The sequence below is a fragment of the Tachyglossus aculeatus genome, chromosome 4 (genome assembly GCF_015852505.1).
Source record: "Tachyglossus aculeatus isolate mTacAcu1 chromosome 4, mTacAcu1.pri, whole genome shotgun sequence".
Taxonomy (NCBI): domain Eukaryota; kingdom Metazoa; phylum Chordata; class Mammalia; order Monotremata; family Tachyglossidae; genus Tachyglossus; species Tachyglossus aculeatus.
Window position 1 is genome coordinate 36,309,075 of NC_052069.1, and position 19,281 is coordinate 36,328,355.

The 19,281-nt window shown below is 42.6% G+C and overlaps 1 protein-coding gene across 12 annotated transcripts in view; it reads right to left on the reverse strand.

Moving 5' to 3' along the window:
• Positions 1 to 898: 898 nt before the first annotated feature.
• TTLL7 (tubulin tyrosine ligase like 7) overlaps positions 899 to 19,281 on the reverse strand; it is a 190,764-nt gene continuing 172,381 nt past the window's right edge. For 8 of the 12 annotated variants that reach the window (XM_038745502.1, XM_038745501.1, XM_038745499.1 and 5 more), the window contains 3 exons: positions 12,113 to 12,190; positions 9,466 to 9,519; positions 899 to 1,782 (listed from right to left, as the gene is read on the reverse strand). In XM_038745502.1, coding sequence (XP_038601430.1) covers positions 1,665 to 1,782; positions 9,466 to 9,519; positions 12,113 to 12,190 — 250 coding nt within the window. In that variant the 3' untranslated portion in view covers positions 899 to 1,664. Of the gene's footprint in view, positions 1,783 to 9,465; positions 9,520 to 12,099; positions 12,191 to 19,281 lie in introns of all 12 variants that reach the window. The other 4 variants (XM_038745508.1, XM_038745505.1, XM_038745507.1 and 1 more) reach the window with 4 other exon arrangements.

Consider the following 19,281-nt stretch of genomic DNA (forward strand, 5'->3'; position numbering starts at 1 on the left):
TGGGTCCTGTTTCTTGTTCTTTTTATATAATTCCAATAAAAGTTCTCATATGAGACTGTAGGCTCATTGTGGGCAGGGTATATGTCTGTTATATATCGTACTCTCTCAAGCACTTAGTACAGTGGTCTGCACAAAGCAAACTCTAAATAAATAATAATAATAATGGTATTTGTTAAACACTTACTACGTGCCAAGCACTGTTCTAAGCACTGAGGGAGATACAAGGTTATTAGGTTATCCCAGGTGGGGCTCACAGTCTCAGTCCCCATTTTCCAGATGAGGTAACTGAGGCAAAGAGAAGTTAAGTGACTTGCCCAGAGTCACACAGCTAAGTGGCAGAGCTGAGATTAGAACCCACGAACTCTGACTCCCAAGCCTGTGCTCTTTCCTCTAAGCCACGCTGCTTCTCTGATATGATTGATTGATGGATAGATAAATCAATTTATAGCATAGAGCATAAACTCTTTGTGAGCTGGAAATATGTCTAACAACTCTGTTACATTGTACTCTCCCAAGCGCTTAGTACAGTGCTCTGCACATAGTAAGCCCTCAATATATACAATGGATTGATTGTCCCCATTAGAAAATGTACTCCTCAAGGGCAGGGAGTGTGTCTTTTTCTTCTGAGACCAAGGGAATGCTTAGCACACAATAAGCACTCAATAAATGTTGCCGGTGATTATGATGTCATTGTGTTTAAACAAACAAATGGCCAAACCAAAGCTAAGGAAGAATTTTTAGGGTTGATGTTGACATCACTGTTCAGGTGCAAAATGTCCATTCTCCCACTTAACAAAAACAAGGAATCACGTGTACATATTTCCCTTGAAGGCAAATGTTCCATATTAGGTTAAAAAGCAGAAGACACAGGAAAGATAAAGCACTGATAATTACCATTTCCTTCTGTTTTATTATATTAATTCAGCTAAAAACTATAGGTAAGAACTAATTTTGCTTCTCAGATATATTTCCCTATTGGATTGTCTTCACAGACCAAATCATTACTTTACTAGGCTCTTAATTACAGGTATCTTATTTCACGGGGAAAAATAAAAAGATGTCTATGTTAGATTTGGCTTTTATAGTATTTTCCAATGGGCTACAGAAATAGTCAAATGGTCTATTTATTAATCATAATTCTTCTACCTCAGGCTTCTTTATCATTTATCATTATAAACTAGCAACATAGCTAAGATCATTAACAAGGCATTATACAATAAATAATATATTTCAAGTCAAAAGGTTCTGTACCTAGAAAATAATATAACACTGTAATGGAGATCCCCAAGATCAATTCCAATTTATACATTCTGCAGCAAAAATAACATTTCTAGTAGGAAGAATTAATTATAAACTTAGCAAGGTCGAGACATTCACATATTTATGTAAACAAATTTACCATGGTTAATACATTTCCGGAAAGGGTGAGCTTTTACAATCAGTTGGGAGTTAATTCTTCTTTCATATTCCATAGTGAATAAATGTACTATTTGACTGAATGGATGTATAGATATAGATATATAGGTATGTATATCTATGTCTATATATAAATGCATGTTATAGAAATGAAACAGCACTCATTTATCACATCACTGCATTTCTTAATTGAAAAAATAACAATGCATTGCCATTATTTATAAAGCATGGGCAACTTCCCTTTTGTTTCACAAATGACCGTATCTGGGTGTAAACAAAATACTGGAGCGAGCCATTCCGGAACTGATGCTAAAGTTGTAGGATGGTGTTTTCAGGATGAACGGTGTCGTTCCTGGTAGGAAATACCTAAAAAAATGACGGTCAAAAGGGCAGAATTTAACACGGAGTAGCATTGACATTTCCACGTACAAGTTCAGGAGATAACCATTTATGCGTCTTCAAGATAAACTAGGCTACACTGTTTCCCTTCCACATGATGCAGGCAATCTGCCAGTTCTGCAACGTGACAGAAATAAGCAATGAGAAGCACGCAGGGGATCATCATCATCAATCGTATTTATTGAGCGCTTACTATGTGCAGAGCACTGGTGGGTTCCCGCCACAATCCTGCCGGTCTCTGGGGTACTGAGTTTCGGGGGACCGGTTGAGGAAGTCTTGATCCTGACCCAAAGAACACCCTCCGAGCAATAAGCAGGAATCCTACTCATTATGGCCAATCTAGAAGGTGAAATACAAGCCACGACATTGCAACCTCGGGACTGGGAAGGACCTCCTGACCAGCGGCAGCGTCGAGACAGGGTCCCTGAATTTGTAATTTACCTGTAATTCGTTTATTTATTTATTCATATTAATATCTGTCTCCCCCATCTAGACTGTAAGCTCACTGTGGGCAGGGAATGTATCTGTATATTGTTGAATTGCACTCTCCCAAGCCCTTAGTTCAGTGCTTTGCGCACAGTAAGTGCTCAATAAATACAATTGAATGAATGGATGAATGAATGAGCTGGAGTCAGAACATCCCATGATAGTCAAACGGTGCAATTTGCTAATAAGGATTCACTCCAGATCTGGACACTCTCCCCTATGGACACCCTGTGACAGGAACACTGCTTTGCACATAGTAAGCGCTTAATAAATGCCATCATAATTATTATTATTATTATTATTATCCTGGCAATTGTGAAATTGGAAATCACTTTCTCATAAATAGTCATATCTTCGAAGAAAAAATATACAAAAATATCACAGATACTAATTAATCCTACATCAATTCTTTTAACATACTAGAAGATAAAACCCACAGTTTTGTTTTCAATAGGATACTATAAGCCTCACTTTATCATTGTCTAAATATTATCCATTAAATCTATTTCCTAATATCAACTATTATTAATTACTGGCATCATTAAGCTCACAGAGCAATAAAAGAATATACAACATCCCAAATTAAATCAAATCACATAATGAGTGATGAATAATGAAACAACTGATGACTCAGATCACAGATAATTTTAATTATTTGCTTAATGTCACTCAGCTACTTCACAAGGATTAACGGCAGTCAGAGATGGCTGGAGTCAGAATGATTAATCTCCTTGTCGAGGCCAGGGGAGCAGAAGTGATGCTTTTGATCAATAAACAATATACAGAATGAGCTCTTAGTTGATGGTTATTTCACCTTTCAATTAAAATACCATTATGAGAACAGTGCTTTGCACATAGTAAGCGCTTAATAAATGTTATCATTATTATTATATGGGAAATAATTAAAAGAATAAGAGCACTATCATCCCCAAAGTGATCTCTATGCAAGGAATTAATACTATTTTCCAGACATTTCTAACTTGGCCCGGGTAAATCATTTTTTGAAAAGACCTTTACCAAGGAAAAATTCATTTTTCACCCACTTTTGCATTTTGGGCCCAGCTAACGTTAGCTAGAATTGCCCAGTCTGTGCAGATAGGCCTCCTGATTTTTAAGGCACATATTCTGTCTCTTTTTCAAGCCCATCTGGATAATCCTTATGCCGGCCCACCAATTTGGCACACAGATTGGATTTTAGGCTTTCCCGGACAGCATCCGTTTCATCCCCTTAACCTGTTGCTCACTGGGAAGTTTCAGGGAAGCATAGGAGTCTTCATATTGGTAATGGTAAATAGAGATTGGGAAGAAAGTAGGTATGGTAGAGATGTTTATTTTACAGCCATGTTATAAAAAAAGTTGACTCACAGACGGAATTGCAACTTGGGAAAGAGGAATTGTTCCCAGGAGAAAAACAAAAAATATCTTTTCCTTAGTGGATTTGACAGCCGGCAAAACAAATCTAAACAAATCCTTAGCAAACATGAATAATAAGAATCAGTACACTGGGTTAAAAGCTGCAAATAGACAGACTCAGATGGGAAAAAGTCTGTTCGACCTCAACTGTTTATTCACTCCATGTAAAGTTCAACAAGAACCCTTAGCTAAACATAAGCTTTTCACTGGCTGACAAACTGGAGCTATAAGCAGTGTGGCTCCATACTTCATGCTGCTGCCCGGATTATCTTTGTCCAGAAACACTCTGGGCATATTACTCCCCTCCTCAAAAATCTCCAGTGGCTACCAAGCAATCTGCGCATCAGGCAGAAACTCCTCACCCTGGGCTTCAAGGCTGTCCATCCCCTCGCCCCCTCCTACCTCACCTCCCTTCTCTCCTTCTCCAGCCCAGCCCGCACCCTCCGCTCCTCCACCGCTAATCTCCTCACCGTACCTCGTCCTCGCCTGTCCTGCCATCGACCCCCGGCCCAGGTCATCCCCCGGGCCTGGAATGCCCTCCCTCTGCCCATCCGCCAAGCTAGCTCTCTTCCTCCCTTCAAGGCCCTGCTGAGAGCTCACCTCCTCCAGGAGGCCTTCCCAGACTGAGCCCCTTCCTTCCTCTCCCCCTCGTCCCCCTCTCCATCCCCCCCCATCTTACCTCCTTCCCTTCCCCACAGCACCTGTATATATGTATATATGTTTGTACATATTTATTACTCTATTTATTTATTTATTTATTTATTTATTTATTTTACTTGTACATATCTATTCTATTCATTTTATTTTGTTAGTATGTTTGGTTTTGTTCTCTGTCTCCCCCTTTCAGACTGTGAGCCCACTATTGGGTAGGGACTGTCTCTATATGTTGCCAATTTGTATTTCCCAAGCACTTAGTACAGTGCTCTGCACATAGTAAGTGCTCAATAAATACGATTGATGATGATGATGACGTGGCTCAGTGGAAAGAGCCCGGGCTTTGGAGTCAGAGGTCACAGGTTGAAATCCTGGCTCTACCAATTGTCAGCTGTGTGACTTTGGGCAAGACACTTAACTTTTCTGGGCCCCAGTTACCTCATCTGTCAAATGGGGATGAAGACTGTGAGCCCCCCTGATCACCTTGTAACTTCCCCAGTGCTTAGAACAGTGCTTTGCACATAGTAAGTGCATAATAAATGCCATTGTTATTATTATTATTATTATCATTATTATAAGACTGTGAGCCCTGTGTGGGACAGGGACTGTGTCCAACTTGATAATCTTGTAACTACCCTGGCACTTGGTACAGTGCCTGGCACATAGTAAGCACTTAACAAATACAATTGTTATTATTATAAACACAAATACTGATTTCTTTTGTTATGAACTTTGATTTCACTCCATGCAAATTGAGCCAGTCACACCCCTCTGCACGTTAAGGAAGGAATGGGTAGTATGATTTCTTGGTAACAAATGGGAAAACTGGTGGTGACTTCTCAGGCCTGTAGTACTTGTGATTCTAGACAGTGAGCCCACTGTTGGGTAGGGACCGTCTCTATATGTTGCCAACTTGTACTTCCCAAGCGCTTAGTACAGTGCTCTGCACACAGTAAGCGCTCAATAAATACGATTGAATATCCTTATACTCCCCTAATGTCCTACTCCGTGATTTATTTTAATTTCTGTCTCCCCCTCTGTACCCCAAGCTCATTGTGGGCAGGGACCGTGTCCGCTTATTGTTGGATTGTACTCTCCCAAGCATCATCATCATCATCATCATCAATCGTATTTATTGAGCGCTTACTATGTGCAGAGCACTGTACTAAGCGCTTGGGAAGTACAAATTGGCAACATATAGAGACAGTCCCTACCCAACAGTGGGCTCACAGTCTAAAAGGGGGAGACAGAGAACAAAACCAAACATACTAACAAAATAAAATAAATAGGATAGATATGTACAAGTAAAATAAATAAATAAATAGAGTAATAAATATGTACAAACATATATACATATATACAGGACTTAGTAGAGTGCTCTGCACACAGTGAGCGCTCAATAAATACAACTGAATGAATGAATGAATGAATGAGTGAATGAAATAGGGCTAGGAACCAGAACTAGAGCCTAAATTTCTTCTTTGGGGATCCTGCTCTCTGCTGATTGCTTATTTGCTTACAAGTCACTGAAATTTATGTGGGCAGTTCTGTCTGTTATTGTGTTTATATGTGTTTAAGGAAATGCAAAGGGTGATCCAGACTAGAAAGAGGGGGAAAACTGAGACCTTCCATCCATAAACTTGAATCTTTTGATGGTAGCAGTAAGAGCATAAAATAAACTTCTTTCAAGTCTTAGAAGTGGGGAAAAGAGTATGGCGTTCTGTAAAAAAAAGCTCCGAAAATCATATTGGTAAAAACATTTTCCTTTCTTTAAAGGAATTGCTCTGAGATGTTTGAAAGCATTTCAGGGAAACACAATGGGTTATTTGCCTTAATATTCCTATTAATATCTCTTGAGAGGTCTCTGGCTCTACTACTCTAGCGGAACACCAAAAATTATTTTTGAAACACGCTCCTTGCAATGAGGTTAAAATAATATGATTTGATTTTCCAGCACAAACAGTATCTCTCGGAAGTAGATTTGTAGACTATATCAGCAGTGGGTGTGTCTGTGTGAGAACTAAAAATAAAAGAAGTTTGTGCTTTTACTTTCATCTTAGTTTATGCCTATTGTACCCAGAATAGCAACTTCACTGTTGTTCTTGCAAGTGGATATGTTGCCAACTTGTACTTCCCAAGTGCTTAGTACAGTGCTGTGCACACAGTAAGCACTCAATAAATATGATTGAATGAATGAATGAATGAATCTGCCAGAAACAGTTTTCAGTCAAAATTTCACTCAACCTCAAAGGATATAGAGATAAAGAAATCCCTACCTAGAAATCCCTCCCCACATCTTAGAAAAAGGGCATAAACTACAGAAACCCAGGGGAGGCAGTAAGCATCACCTTTCTCAAATACAATAAATATTCTGTTCCACTGGGTTAAAGAGTGGGAGGTGCCGATTAGTCACAAAGTGGGTTTCCTAAAGACTCAGGATTGTAAAGCAGGGGAACTTTGCATAATTGCTCCAACCTGATAAAACTTCCACCGGATAAAATTTGTTTCTACCCCATGCTTAGAACAGTGCTTCACACATAGCAAATGTTTAACAAATGCCAATTTAAATAAAAAGAAAACATTTGAGAAACGTCTAGGAGACTGGAAGATGACAGAAGACCAGATTAGATTTAGATTTAAGAGAAGCAGCGTGGCTCAGTGGAAAAAAGCACGGACTTTGGTGTCAGGGGTCATGGGTTCAAATCCCCGCTCTGCCAATTGTCAGCTGTGTGACTTTGGGCAGGTCACTTAACTTCTCAATGCCTCAGTTACTTCATCTGTAAAATGGGGATTAAGACTGTGAGCCCCCCGTGGGACAACCAATCACCTTGTAACCTCCCCAGCTCTTAGAAAAGTGCTTTGCACGTGGTAAGTGCTTAATAAATGCCATCATTGTTATTATTATTATTTGGAAACAACTTCAGCTGAAACAGTTGTAATAGGGGAGGACAGTTTGATAGAAGGGACATGACATTCCTTTTGGATTATGCATCTGGACAAACCCTCAAGGCACCGCTGCTGGGGAGTGAGAGGGGAAAGCTTGGAATGCCCCTCAGGAGCATAATACAACTTGAAAGTTTGGAAAAGCCATCAGTAAGGACAGGCAGTGGAAGTTGTTAATCGCATTAGTATAATACTGATGCAAAGGTATCTGGGGAACTGCATACCTATAGGAGAGAACATTGTAAACTCCTCCAAAGAGTGCCTTTGAAGGAAAACAAAAGTTCCCCTTATGCTTTTCTGTTGGAAAGGTGCTGGATTACAGAACTTTCACTATACTGTATTAGTTACCTATTATCCCATTGTTCAGATGAGGATCCTGAGGCCCAGAGAGACCTCGTGACTTGCCGAAGGTCCCACTGCAGGCCACATAGAGAGGCAACCCTAGACTGTGAGCCCACTGTTGGGTAGGGACTGTCTCTATATGTTGCCAACTTGTACTTCCCAAGCGCTTAGTACAGTGCTCTGCACACAGTAAGTGCTCAATAAATACGATTGATTGATTGATAGAATCCTGTTTCCTGATTTTCAGGCTGATTTTCTTGCCACTACTACAAATTGTGAGGCAAGGAAGCAAAAGTGAAAAGAGTCACAGACAGGGCTAACAACAAAAGCCACAGAACAACCAAGGGCAGCCTTTAGAGTATGGTCCTTGGAGGCAAAGGACTTGAGTTCCAATCCCAGCTCCACCGCTTGTCCGCTGTGTGAGCTCGGGCAAGTCACTTAACTTCTCTGTGCCTCAGCTACCTCATCTGTAAAATGGGGATTGAGACAGGTAGCCCTTTGTGGGACAGGAACTGTGTCTACCCTGATTATCTTGCAAGGGAAGCAGCGTGGCTCAGTGGAAAGAGCCCGGGCTTTGGAGTCAGAGGTCACGGGTTCAAATCCCGGGTCCGCCAATCGTCAGCTGTGTGACTTTGGGCAAGTCACTTAACTTCTCTGTGCCTCGGTTACCTCGTCTGTAAAATGGGGATTAAGACTGTGAGCCCCACGTGGGACAACCTGATTGCCTTGTAACCTCCCCAGCGCTTAGAACAGTGCTTTGCACATAGTAAGCGCTTAATAAATGCCATTATTATTATTATTATTATTACAGTGCCTGGCACATAGTAAGTGCTTAACAAATGCCACAATTATCATTATTATGATTTGCACAGGTCAGTTAGGACTGTGAGTCCTGCACTGGCCTTTCACCATCACTGGAATCTTCCTTGAGCCTGAAGGACAATAATATAGCTTTATAGTGGTGCCTGTCAGCCTTCAATATCAAGAAACAAACAACCCATTAATGTCAATTCCTGTGGCTTTGAGGGCCCAAGAGACTCAGGACAGACCCAACGAGGGTTGGTGTTCAGCCTGACCCCAGGTTATTTGTCTGTTTTCCCCGCTACACTGTAAGCTCCTTGTGGGCAGGAACTTTATCTGTTTACTGTTGTACCGTACTATCCCAAGAGCTTCGTACAGTGCTCCGCACACAGGAAGTGCTCCATAAATACAGTTGACAGACTGACTAACTGACTATTTTTCCATCTGCAAGACCGCCTAAAAAACAGAAGGGTTTGGGGGCTGGTCTGGTGATTTGGGTTCATTTCAGTGGAGGCTGCTGGGCCCAGTTGAGTCTAGGTTGAGAATAATAACAATAATGATTATAATAATGGCATTTGTTAAGCACTTACTATGTGCTGAGCACTGTTCTAAGCACTGGAGGGGTATAAGGTAATCAGGTTGTCCCACATGGGTCTCACAGTCTCAATCCCCATTTTACAGACAAGGTAACTGAGGCACAGAGAAGTTAATTGACTTGCCCCAAATCACACAGCTGACAATTGGCAGAGCCTGGATTAGAACCCATGACCTCTGGCTCCCCAGCCCGTGCTCTTTCCACTGCTTCTCAGTCCTAGAGTGAACACACTTTCCAGATTAGACTCAAGAACCTACCCAACCTCCCCAGTCCAGCTATAACTCAGGCCAGGCTCCGCCAGTTCTCAGCTCAGGCCTATCTTCATTCGGATCCACTCCCCCAAAGTTTAGGAAGAAGGTCACAGTCTCCTATTTGCATAATAGTTATGAAAACCCCACATTTAAAATACACAATACCTTGAAAACATGATCCCGGTATCAAGTGAACTTCCAGGTTTGTATAGGGCAAATCTAAAAGATGTTTGAACACATTTAATGAAAACTCCTCTTTCCCATTGGCTCTAACTATAATTCCCATGCCAGCTGAATAATACCTACTTATATTACCCAGCTATTTATATTAATGTCTGTCTCCCCCTCTAGATTGTATACTGTAGATTGTTATACTGTACTCTCCCAAGCGCTTAATAAAGTGCTCTGCAAACAGTGAGCATTCAATAAATATGATTGAATGAATGAATGCAGAATGACTCAAAAATGCTGGCTTTCATTAATGCAGATGAAGGTTATGTTTTCCATGAGATCGTTGCCTGATTCCTGCTTCCTGATTGGCTGAGGAATCAGCATGATTGGCAGTGACTACCAGATTTCTAGACTGTGAGCCCACCGTTGGGTAGGGACTGTCTCTATATGTTGCCAATTTGTACTTCCCAAGTGCTTAGTACAGTGCTCTGCACATAGTAAGCGCTCAATAAATACGATTGATGATGATGATGATGATGGGCTGCACTATGCTCCCCGTCCATCTCCCGCTAAGCTCCCCGCCAAGCTTCACTGCCACTCTAAGATGCTAAGGTGAGGGGGCATTAAGGGCATGAAGACTCCAACATGAACTCTGGCGATGTAAGCTCCTTATAGGCAAGGAATGTGTCTACTAATTCTGTTGTATTGGACTCTCCCAAGCACTTAGAACAGTGCCCTGCACATAGAAAGCACTCAATAAATACTATGATAGAGCGATTGATTGAGATTAGGGGCCAGTAAGGGCAAAGAGTCTATCAATCAATCAAAAAAACCCCAAACCTCCAGGTAATGTGCCAAAGGTACTGCAGGAAATATACTGTGTCTGTACAGAAAGCAATGTATAGAGAAGCAGTTTGGCTTAGTGGAAAGAGCCCGGGCTTGGGAGTCAGAGGTCGTGGGTTCTAATCCCGGCTCCGCCACTTATCAGCTGTGTGACTTTGGGCAAGTCACTTAACTTCTCTGTGCCTCTGTTACCTCATCTGGAAAATGGGGATTAAAACTGTGAGCCCCATGTAGGACAACCTGATTACCTTGTATCTACCCAGCGTTTAGAACAGTGCTTGGCACATGGTAAGTGCTTAACAAATACCAAAATTATTATTATTATTATTCTCCCAGGTTTTTGCTATTTTAGCAATTAGATGTTGAATAAAAAACATAGATCTTTTCCATTTTCATTTCAATTAGACTGACTTTTTAATCCATTTAATATGAGCCTCCCCTCCAAAGGCAAATCTTTCCACAATACTACAATCATTACGGCTAATCTGGATCTTAAAAAACAGATACTGTTAGTGAAGTGAAAACCAGAACACGTGAATGCTGCAGCCACATGATCAAGTCACTGATGAATTACCCAGTAAGCCTCCCTAGTGCCTTGTAATCAGGAGAAACCTGAAACCGATTCCATGAGGGAAGCCAGATTTTCCCCTACATCCTTAGCCTGCAGCAGCTCAAAGCCACATCTGCAACTTGGAGCCACAAGGGAAGAGCATACCAGTTCCTTCTTTAAAAAAAAATGGTATTTAAGTGCTTACTATATGCCAGGCACTGGTCAAAGCACTGGGGTAGATACACATTAATTAGGATGGATACCGTCCCTGTCTCACATGGAGCTCACAGTCTTAATCCCCATTTTACAGATGAGGTAACGGAGGCAGAGAGAAGTGAAGTGACTTGCCCAAGGTCATACAACAGACAAGTGGCAGAGCTGGGATTAGAACCCAGGTCCTTCTGATTCCCAGGCTAGCACTCTATCCACTAAGCCTCACTGCTTCCTGCCCTCAGGTGACTCAATCAAGCAATCAATCAATCATACTTACCGAGTGATTACTATGCACAGAGCACTGCACTAAATGTCTGGGAGAGCACAATACAATAGAGTTGGTATATATGTTCCCTGCCCATTAGGAGCTTACTGTCTAGAGGGGGAGACAGACATTAGTATAAATACATAAGTTATAGATATGTACATGAGTGCCCAGTGCTCAGAACAGTGCTTTGCACGTAGTAAGTGCTTAATAAATGCCATCATTATCATTATTATTATTATGGGGCTGAGGGTGGGCTGAATAAAATACATGAGTCAATCTTGACTCATCAAGATTGAGGGGGCAGAGTTGAGGGCAGGGTGTTGGGGCGAAACCTTATTGGGGTGGTGCCTTATTGAAGGCCCAACTCCTCCAAGAAGCCTTCCCTGATTAAGCCCTCCTCTCCTCTTCTCCCACTCCCTTCTGCGTCACCCTTTCTTGCTCCCTTCATTCATCCTCCCTCCCATCCCTACAACACATATGTATATATCAGAATAGATCTGCAATTTATTTATTTATTCATTTATGTAATTAATGTCTGTCTCCCCCTCTAGACTGTGAGCTCATCGTGGGCAGGGAGTGTATCTGTTTGTTGTTATACTGTATTGTCCAAAGCCCTTAACACAGTGCTTTGCACACAGTAAGCTCTCAATAAATATGATTGAATGAATGACTGAAACCACCCTTACCCTTCTTCTCCACTTCTGAGAATCCCTATTTAGCCCAGAGGCTCTGGGTGGGAGCTCAGATTATCTACCTGCCTGATGTACCTTGGGAAAGCAGGAGTAGCATCAGACATTTCCACAGCTCCAATTGAATCAAGGTTCAAGGATTTCCTGGCTTTGGTCCTGGGGGGAGACATCATTGGGCATCCATTCAATCAATCAATCAATCAATGGTATTTATTGAGCAGTTATTGTGTGCAGACCTGGCCACCTTCTTTGTTGGGAAAATTGACACAATAAGGCATGAACTCCCTAAAATCTCCCCTGCCCCTCCCCAAACCCTCACCACTTCTGCCGCTTCTTCAAATCTCCCATCTTTCAATCTTCCCACCGAAACCCTGTCCCCCCACTGACTTTTTTTATCACTGAAGACGGCACCATCATCCTTCCTGTCTCACAAGCCTGTAACCTTAGTGTTATCAGTGTGGTTTAGTGGATGGAGCATGGGCTTAGGAGTCAGAAGGACCTGGGTTCTAATTAAAGCTTTGCCTCATGTCTGCTGTGTGACCTTAGGCAAGTCACTTCACTCTGGTTACCTCCTTTGTAAAATGGGGATTAAGACTGTGAGCCCCACATGGGACAGGGACTGCACCCAACCTGAAAACCTTGTATCTACCCCAGTGCTTAGAACAGTGGTTGGCACATAGTAAGCACTTAATAATAATAATAATGGCATTTGTTAAGTGCTTACTATGTGCAAAGCACTGTTCTAAGCACTGGGGAGGATACAAGGTGATCAGGTTGTCCCACGTGGGGCTCACAGTCCTCATCCCCATTTTACAGATGAGGGAACTGGGGCACAGAGAAGTGGAGTGTCTTGCCCAAAGTCACACAGCTGACAATTGGCGGAGCCGGAATTTGAACCCATGACCTCTGACTCCTAAGCCCGTGCTCTTTCCATTGAGCCACGCTGCTTCTCTAACAAATTCCATCATTATTATTATTACTATCCTTGACTCCTCACATTCAGCCCGTATAACCAATCCATTACTAAATCCTGTCGGTTCAACCTTCACAACATCGCTAAAATCCACTCTTTCCTTTCCATCCAAACTACTACCACGTTAATCCAATACCTATCCTGCTTTGATTACTGAATCAGCCTCTTTGCTGACCTGCCAGCCTCCTGTCTCTCCCCACTCCGGTCCATACTTCACTCTATTGCCTGGATCGTTTTTCTACAAACCTCAAGAACCTCCAGTGGTTGCCCATCCATCCCCACATCAAACAGAAACTCCTCAACATTGGCTTTAAAGAATTTCATCACCTTGCCCCTTCCTACCTCATTTTCCTACTCTCTTACTACAACCCAGTCTGCACACTTAGCTCCTCTAATTCTAACCTTCTCACTGTATCTTGATCTTGTCTTGCTTGCCCATGACCTGCCTCTGTCTTGGAACACCCTTCTTCCTCATACTGACAGGCAATTACTATCCCCACAGACAATTACTCTCCCCCAGCTTCAAAGCCTTATTGAAGGCACATCTCCCCAAGAGGCCTATCCTGATTAAGCCCTCCTTTCCTCTTCTCTCACTCCCTTCTGCGTCACCCTGACTTGCTCCCTTCATTCACTACCCCCGGCCCCAGCCTCGCAGCACTTACGTACACATGTGTAATTTATTTATTTATATTAATGTCTGTCTCCCCCTCTAGACTGTAAGCTAGTTGTGGGCAGGGAATGTGTCTGTTATACAGTTAGACTGTACTCTCCCAAGAGCTTAGAAAATTGCTCTGCACACAGTGATTACTCAGTAAATACAATTGACTGACTGTAAAAGCACTTGAGAGGGTACAACAGAGTTGATAGACATGCCCCCGACCCAAATCAAGCTTACCGTCTAGAGCGGGAGACAAATTACTATTAATAAATTAATTACGTATATGTACATAAGTGCTGTGAGGTTGAGTGCTTCAGGGAACAGACCGCAAGCTCACTGTGGGCAGGGAATGTCACTGCTTGTTGTTGTACTGTACTTTCCCAAGTGCTTAGTACAGTGCTCTGCACACAGTAAGTGCTCAATAAATACGATTGAATGAATCCAAGTGCACAGATGACACAGAAAGGAGAGGCAGTTGGGGAAAGGAAGGTTTAATCAGGGAAGGTCTCTTGGAGACATGATCTTAATAAGGCTTTGAAGATGGGGAGATTGGTGGTCTGGCGTATATGGAGGAGGAGGGAGTTTCAGGCCGGAGGGAGGATGTGAAAAAGAGGTCGGCAGTGAGATTAGACAAGATTGGGGCAAAGTGAGCATTCATTCATTCATTCATTCAATCGTATTTATTGAGCACTTACTGTGTGCAGAATACTGTACTAAGCGCTTGGGAAGTACAAGTTGGCAACATATAGAGACGGTCCCTACCCAACAACGGGCTCAGTCTAGAAGGGGGAGAAAATAATGGTATTTGTTAAGCGCTTACTATGTGCAAAGCACTGTTCTAAGCACTGGGGAGGTTACAAGGTGATCAGGTTGTCCCACCGGGGGCTCACGCTTTTAATCCCCATTTTACAGATGAGGTAACTGAGGCACAGAGAAGTTAAGTGATTTGCCCAAAGTCACACAGCTGACAGTTGGCGGAGCTGGGATTTGAACTCATGACCTCTGACTCCAAAGCCTGTGCAGACTGGGCAGTAGTAGGAGAATAGTGAGGTACAGTAGGAGGGTGCAAGCTGATTGAGTGTTTTAAAGCCTATTGTAAGGAGTTTCTGTTTGATGTAGAGGTGGATAGGTAACTACTGGATGTTCTTGAGGAGTGGGGACATGCGGACTGAACTTTTTTTAGAAAAATGATCCAGGCAGCTAAATGAAGTATGACCTGGAGTGGAATAGACAGGGGGCAGGAAGGTCAGTGAAGAGGCAGATGCAGTAGTCAAGGGGGGATAGCATAAGTGCGTAGATCAGCGTAGTAGCAGTTTGGATGGAGAGGAAAGGGTGGATTTTAACAATGCTGTGAAGGTTGAACCAACAGGATCTGGTGACAGATGGAATATGTAGGTTGTATGAGAGAGATGATTCGAGGATAATGCCAAGGTTACAGGATTGTGCGATAGGTAGGATAGTGGTGCTGCTTACAGTTAAGGAGATGACACGGAGAGGACAGGGTTTGGGTGGAAAGATAAATCATTCTGTTTCGGGCAGAACTGAGGGATGGAATCAGAGTGATTATGAATCCACATTCCTTCCTTTCAGTCCCTTTCACCATCATCATGAAAGATTGTTTCCAGCTTTATCTGCTTTAATCAACCTAACCAAAAATATGTACTGGAGGATTAAACAAAATACAAGATTTGGTGACTAACATCATCTCTACCATTGCTTGGATCCTTAACCATCTGTTTTTATGAAGAATGTAATGTCACAGCCCCTGTACCAGTCACATGACAAGTCCTAATCAGCTAAGCTTATTAAAAACTTTGTCAAGGACACTTTTTAAATTTCCGAGTGTGAACCAACTTTTTTTGCTTAGTATATCCATGGGAAATCTGTTTGGGAGGAAAAACTGTTTGAAAGAGCTGCAGGCATTTTTGAATAAGTACTTTCTGGTTGCTTCAAACAGCAAGGTAACAGAGTCAACATTTTCCTCACTCTGCATGTTACTAGTAACTGGTCCTCTAAAGCCTGGAACTGTTGACCACTTCTCTGAAGGACACTCAAGCGCTTAGTACAGTGCTCTGTACACAGTAAGCGCTCAATAAATACGATTGAATGACTATGCAAAATATTCCACAAGATCCCTTTAAATCCCAACAAGACTTCAATTTTCGAAGCCAGGTAATTGTTGCTTGTTTTCTACTTCATTTTGACAGTGATGCATATATTGTTGATATATGTCTTCCCCATTAGGTTGTAAGTTCCTTGTGGGAAAAGAGCATGTTACTTCATATTCCAGACTTTTCAAAACCCTGATACAGTGCACAGCACCAAGTTCTGGCTCAATAAATGCTGCTGTTGCTGCAACTACAAACTACTACTACTACCAGTATTATTTTCTACAATGGGTGTTTGCAATTTAGGGTTACCTTTGGAGCGCATGCATTTTTTTTTTTTTTACCAAAATGATTTGCTAATTTCCAAAGGCACTCTGTGGGAACTCCTAATTTACTTTGGATTTTAGTAAATAAAACCCAGAGCCTTCTCTGGCCAGGGCTGGTTTCTGGATGCAGCATGATTAAGTGATAGCTGTAAGATTATCAAAGTGATACCTACCCTGGAACAGAAGCCAGGGATCAGAAACTGGAGAAGGCCCATCCCAGGGACAGGAGCCGAGGTTAATAATAATAATAATAATAATGATAATAATAATAAGAATGATAATAATAATAATGGTATTTGTTAAGCGCTTACTATGTGCAAAGCACTGTTCTAAGCACTGGGGAGGTTACAAGGTGATCAGGTTGTCCCACGGGGGGGCTCACAGTTTTAATCCCCATTTGACAGATGAGGTAACTGAGGCACAGAGAAGTTAAGTGACTTGCGCATAATCACACAGTTAATACCATCTGTATGCTGGATGCCCTTTTTGTTCTCACAATCAATTGACCATATTTACTGAGCGCTTACTGTGTGCAGAGCACTGTACTAAGCACTTGGGAGAGTACAGTAAACAATATAAAAGAAACATTCCTTGCCCACAACTAGCTTACAGTCTAGAGGGGGAGACAGACATTACTAAGAGAAGCAGGGAAGCAGCATGGCTCAGTGGACAGAGCACGGGCTTTGGAGTCGGAGGTCATGGGTTCAAATCCCGGCTCCGCCACTTGACAGTTGTGTGACTTTGGGCAAGTCACTTAACTTCTCTGGGCCTCAGTTACCTCACCTGTAAAATGGGGATTAAGACTGTGAGCCCCCCGTGGGACAACCTGATCACCTTGTAAACTCCCCAGCACTTAGAACAGTGCTCTGCACATAGTAAGCGCTTAATAAATGCCATTATTATTATTATTATTACTATAAATAAATAAATTATGGATAGATACATCAGTGCTGTGGGGCTGAGAGCAGGGAAGATTAAAAATAATAATGGCATTTATTAAGCATTTACTATGTGCAAAGCACTGTTCTAAGCGCTAGGGAGGTTACAAGGTGATCAGATTGTCCCACGGGGGCTCACAGTCTTAATCCCCATTTTACAGATGAGGTAACTGAGGCACAGAGAAGTTAAGTGACTTGCCCAAAGTCACACAGCTGACAATTGGTGGAGCTGGGATTTGAACCCATGACCTCTGATCCAAAGCCTGGGCTCTTTCCACTGAGCCACACTGATTAAAGGGAGCAAGTCGGGGACTGGAAGAAAAGGAAAAGAGGGTTTAGTCAGGGAGCCTTCTTGGAGGAGATGTGCCTTCAGTAAGACTTTAATGCAGGAGCGTAGGAGAGGGAACTAGTTGTCTGGTATGAGGAAGGAGGATGTTCCAGGCCAGAGGCAGGATGTGGGCAAGAGGTTGGCGATGAGATGCCAACTTGTACTTCCCAAGCGCTTAGTACAGTGCTCTGCACACAGTAAGGGCTCAATAAATACGATTGATTGATTGATTGAGAAGTTTGGAGGAGAGAAGTGTGCAGGCTATGTTGCAGTAAGAGAGTAGTGAGGTGAGGTAGGAGGGGGCAAGATGATTGAAGACTTTAGAGCTGATAGTAAGCAGTTTCTGTTTGATGAAGAGGTGGATGGGCAAACACAAGAGGTTCTTGAGGAGTCGGGAAACATGGACTGAATGTTTTTGTAAGAGGAACCATCTGGGCAACAGAGTGAAGTGTGGACTGGAGTTGGGAGAGACAGGAGGCAGGGAGGTCAGAAAGGAGTAATTAACGCAGGATAGGCTAAGTGATTGGATTACTGTGGTAGCAGTTTGGATGGAGAGGAAAGGGAGGGTTTTAGTGATGTTGTGAAGGTTGAACCGACAGGTTTTAGTTATAGATGGAAAATCTGGGTTGAATTGAGAGAGGAGTCAAAGAAGCAATATGGGAAGCAATATGGCCTAGTGGATAGAGCCCAGGCCTGGGAATCAGGAGATCATGGGTTCTAATCCCAGCTCTGCCACCTGTCTGCTATGTGACCTTGGGCAAGTCACTTCACTCCTCTGCGTCTCAGTTACCTCATCTATAAAATGGGGATTGGAACTGTGAGCCCCACTTGGGAAGGAACTTCGTTTTTGCTTGTATCCACCCCAGTGCTTAATACAGTGCCTGGCACATAGTACGTGCTTAACAAATACCATAATTATTACTATTATTTACTATTAAGGATAATGCCAATTATAGACTTGAGAGACAGGGAGGACAGTAGTGCTGCCTACAGTGATGGGAAAGCCAGTGGGAGGACAGGGTTTGGGTGGGAAGATGAGGAGCTCCAATTTTGACATGTTCAATTTGAGTGATGGCAGGACACCCAAGTAGAGATGTCTTGAAAGCAAGAGAAAATGTGATATTCCAGAGAGGGAGAGAGATCAGAGCTGGATATGTAGAGTTGGGAATCATCTCCAAAGAGATGCTAGTTGAAGCTAGGTGAGCAAATGAATTCTCCAAGGGAGTGGGTGTCGATGGAGAATAGAAGGGGTCCCAGAACTGAACCTTGAGGAACTCCCACAGTTAGGGGTGGGAGGCAGAGGAGAAGCCCAAGAAAGAAACTGAGCAGCCAGAGACATAGGAGAAGAAGCAGGAGAGGACAGTGTCAGTGAAGCCGAGGTTGGGTAATTGAAGCTTCACCATTTGAAGCAACCAATATAAAAGTCAACAGGATTTCACCTTTTTGTTTTCCCTTCTACGATCACCTTCAAATTGGGATGTCACTTCACAGAGAAGAGGCTGAGTGGGTAAAGCATAGGCCTGGAAATCAGAAGGATCTGGGTTCTAATCCCAGCTCTGTCACTTGTCTAGTGTGTGACCTTGGGTAAGTTACATACCTTTTCTGTGCCTCATTAACTTCACCTTTAAAATGAGGATTAAGACTGAGACCCATGCAGGACCGGGACTGTGTCCGAGCTGATTTGCTTGTATCCACCCCAGAGCTTAGTACAGTGTCTAGCACAAAGTAAGCGCTTAACAAATACCACAAGTATTATTGTTACTATTCGCCTGATGATCCACGATAGAAGGAAACACATAGAGAGGTCTTAATCTGTCCTTCCTGTGGTCCCGAACTGAGTCCATTACCTGGGTTTGATCTCCTCCGGGATAGGAAATGGGTAGTGCTATTTTCCTACAGCATTCTACTGCTGCTTC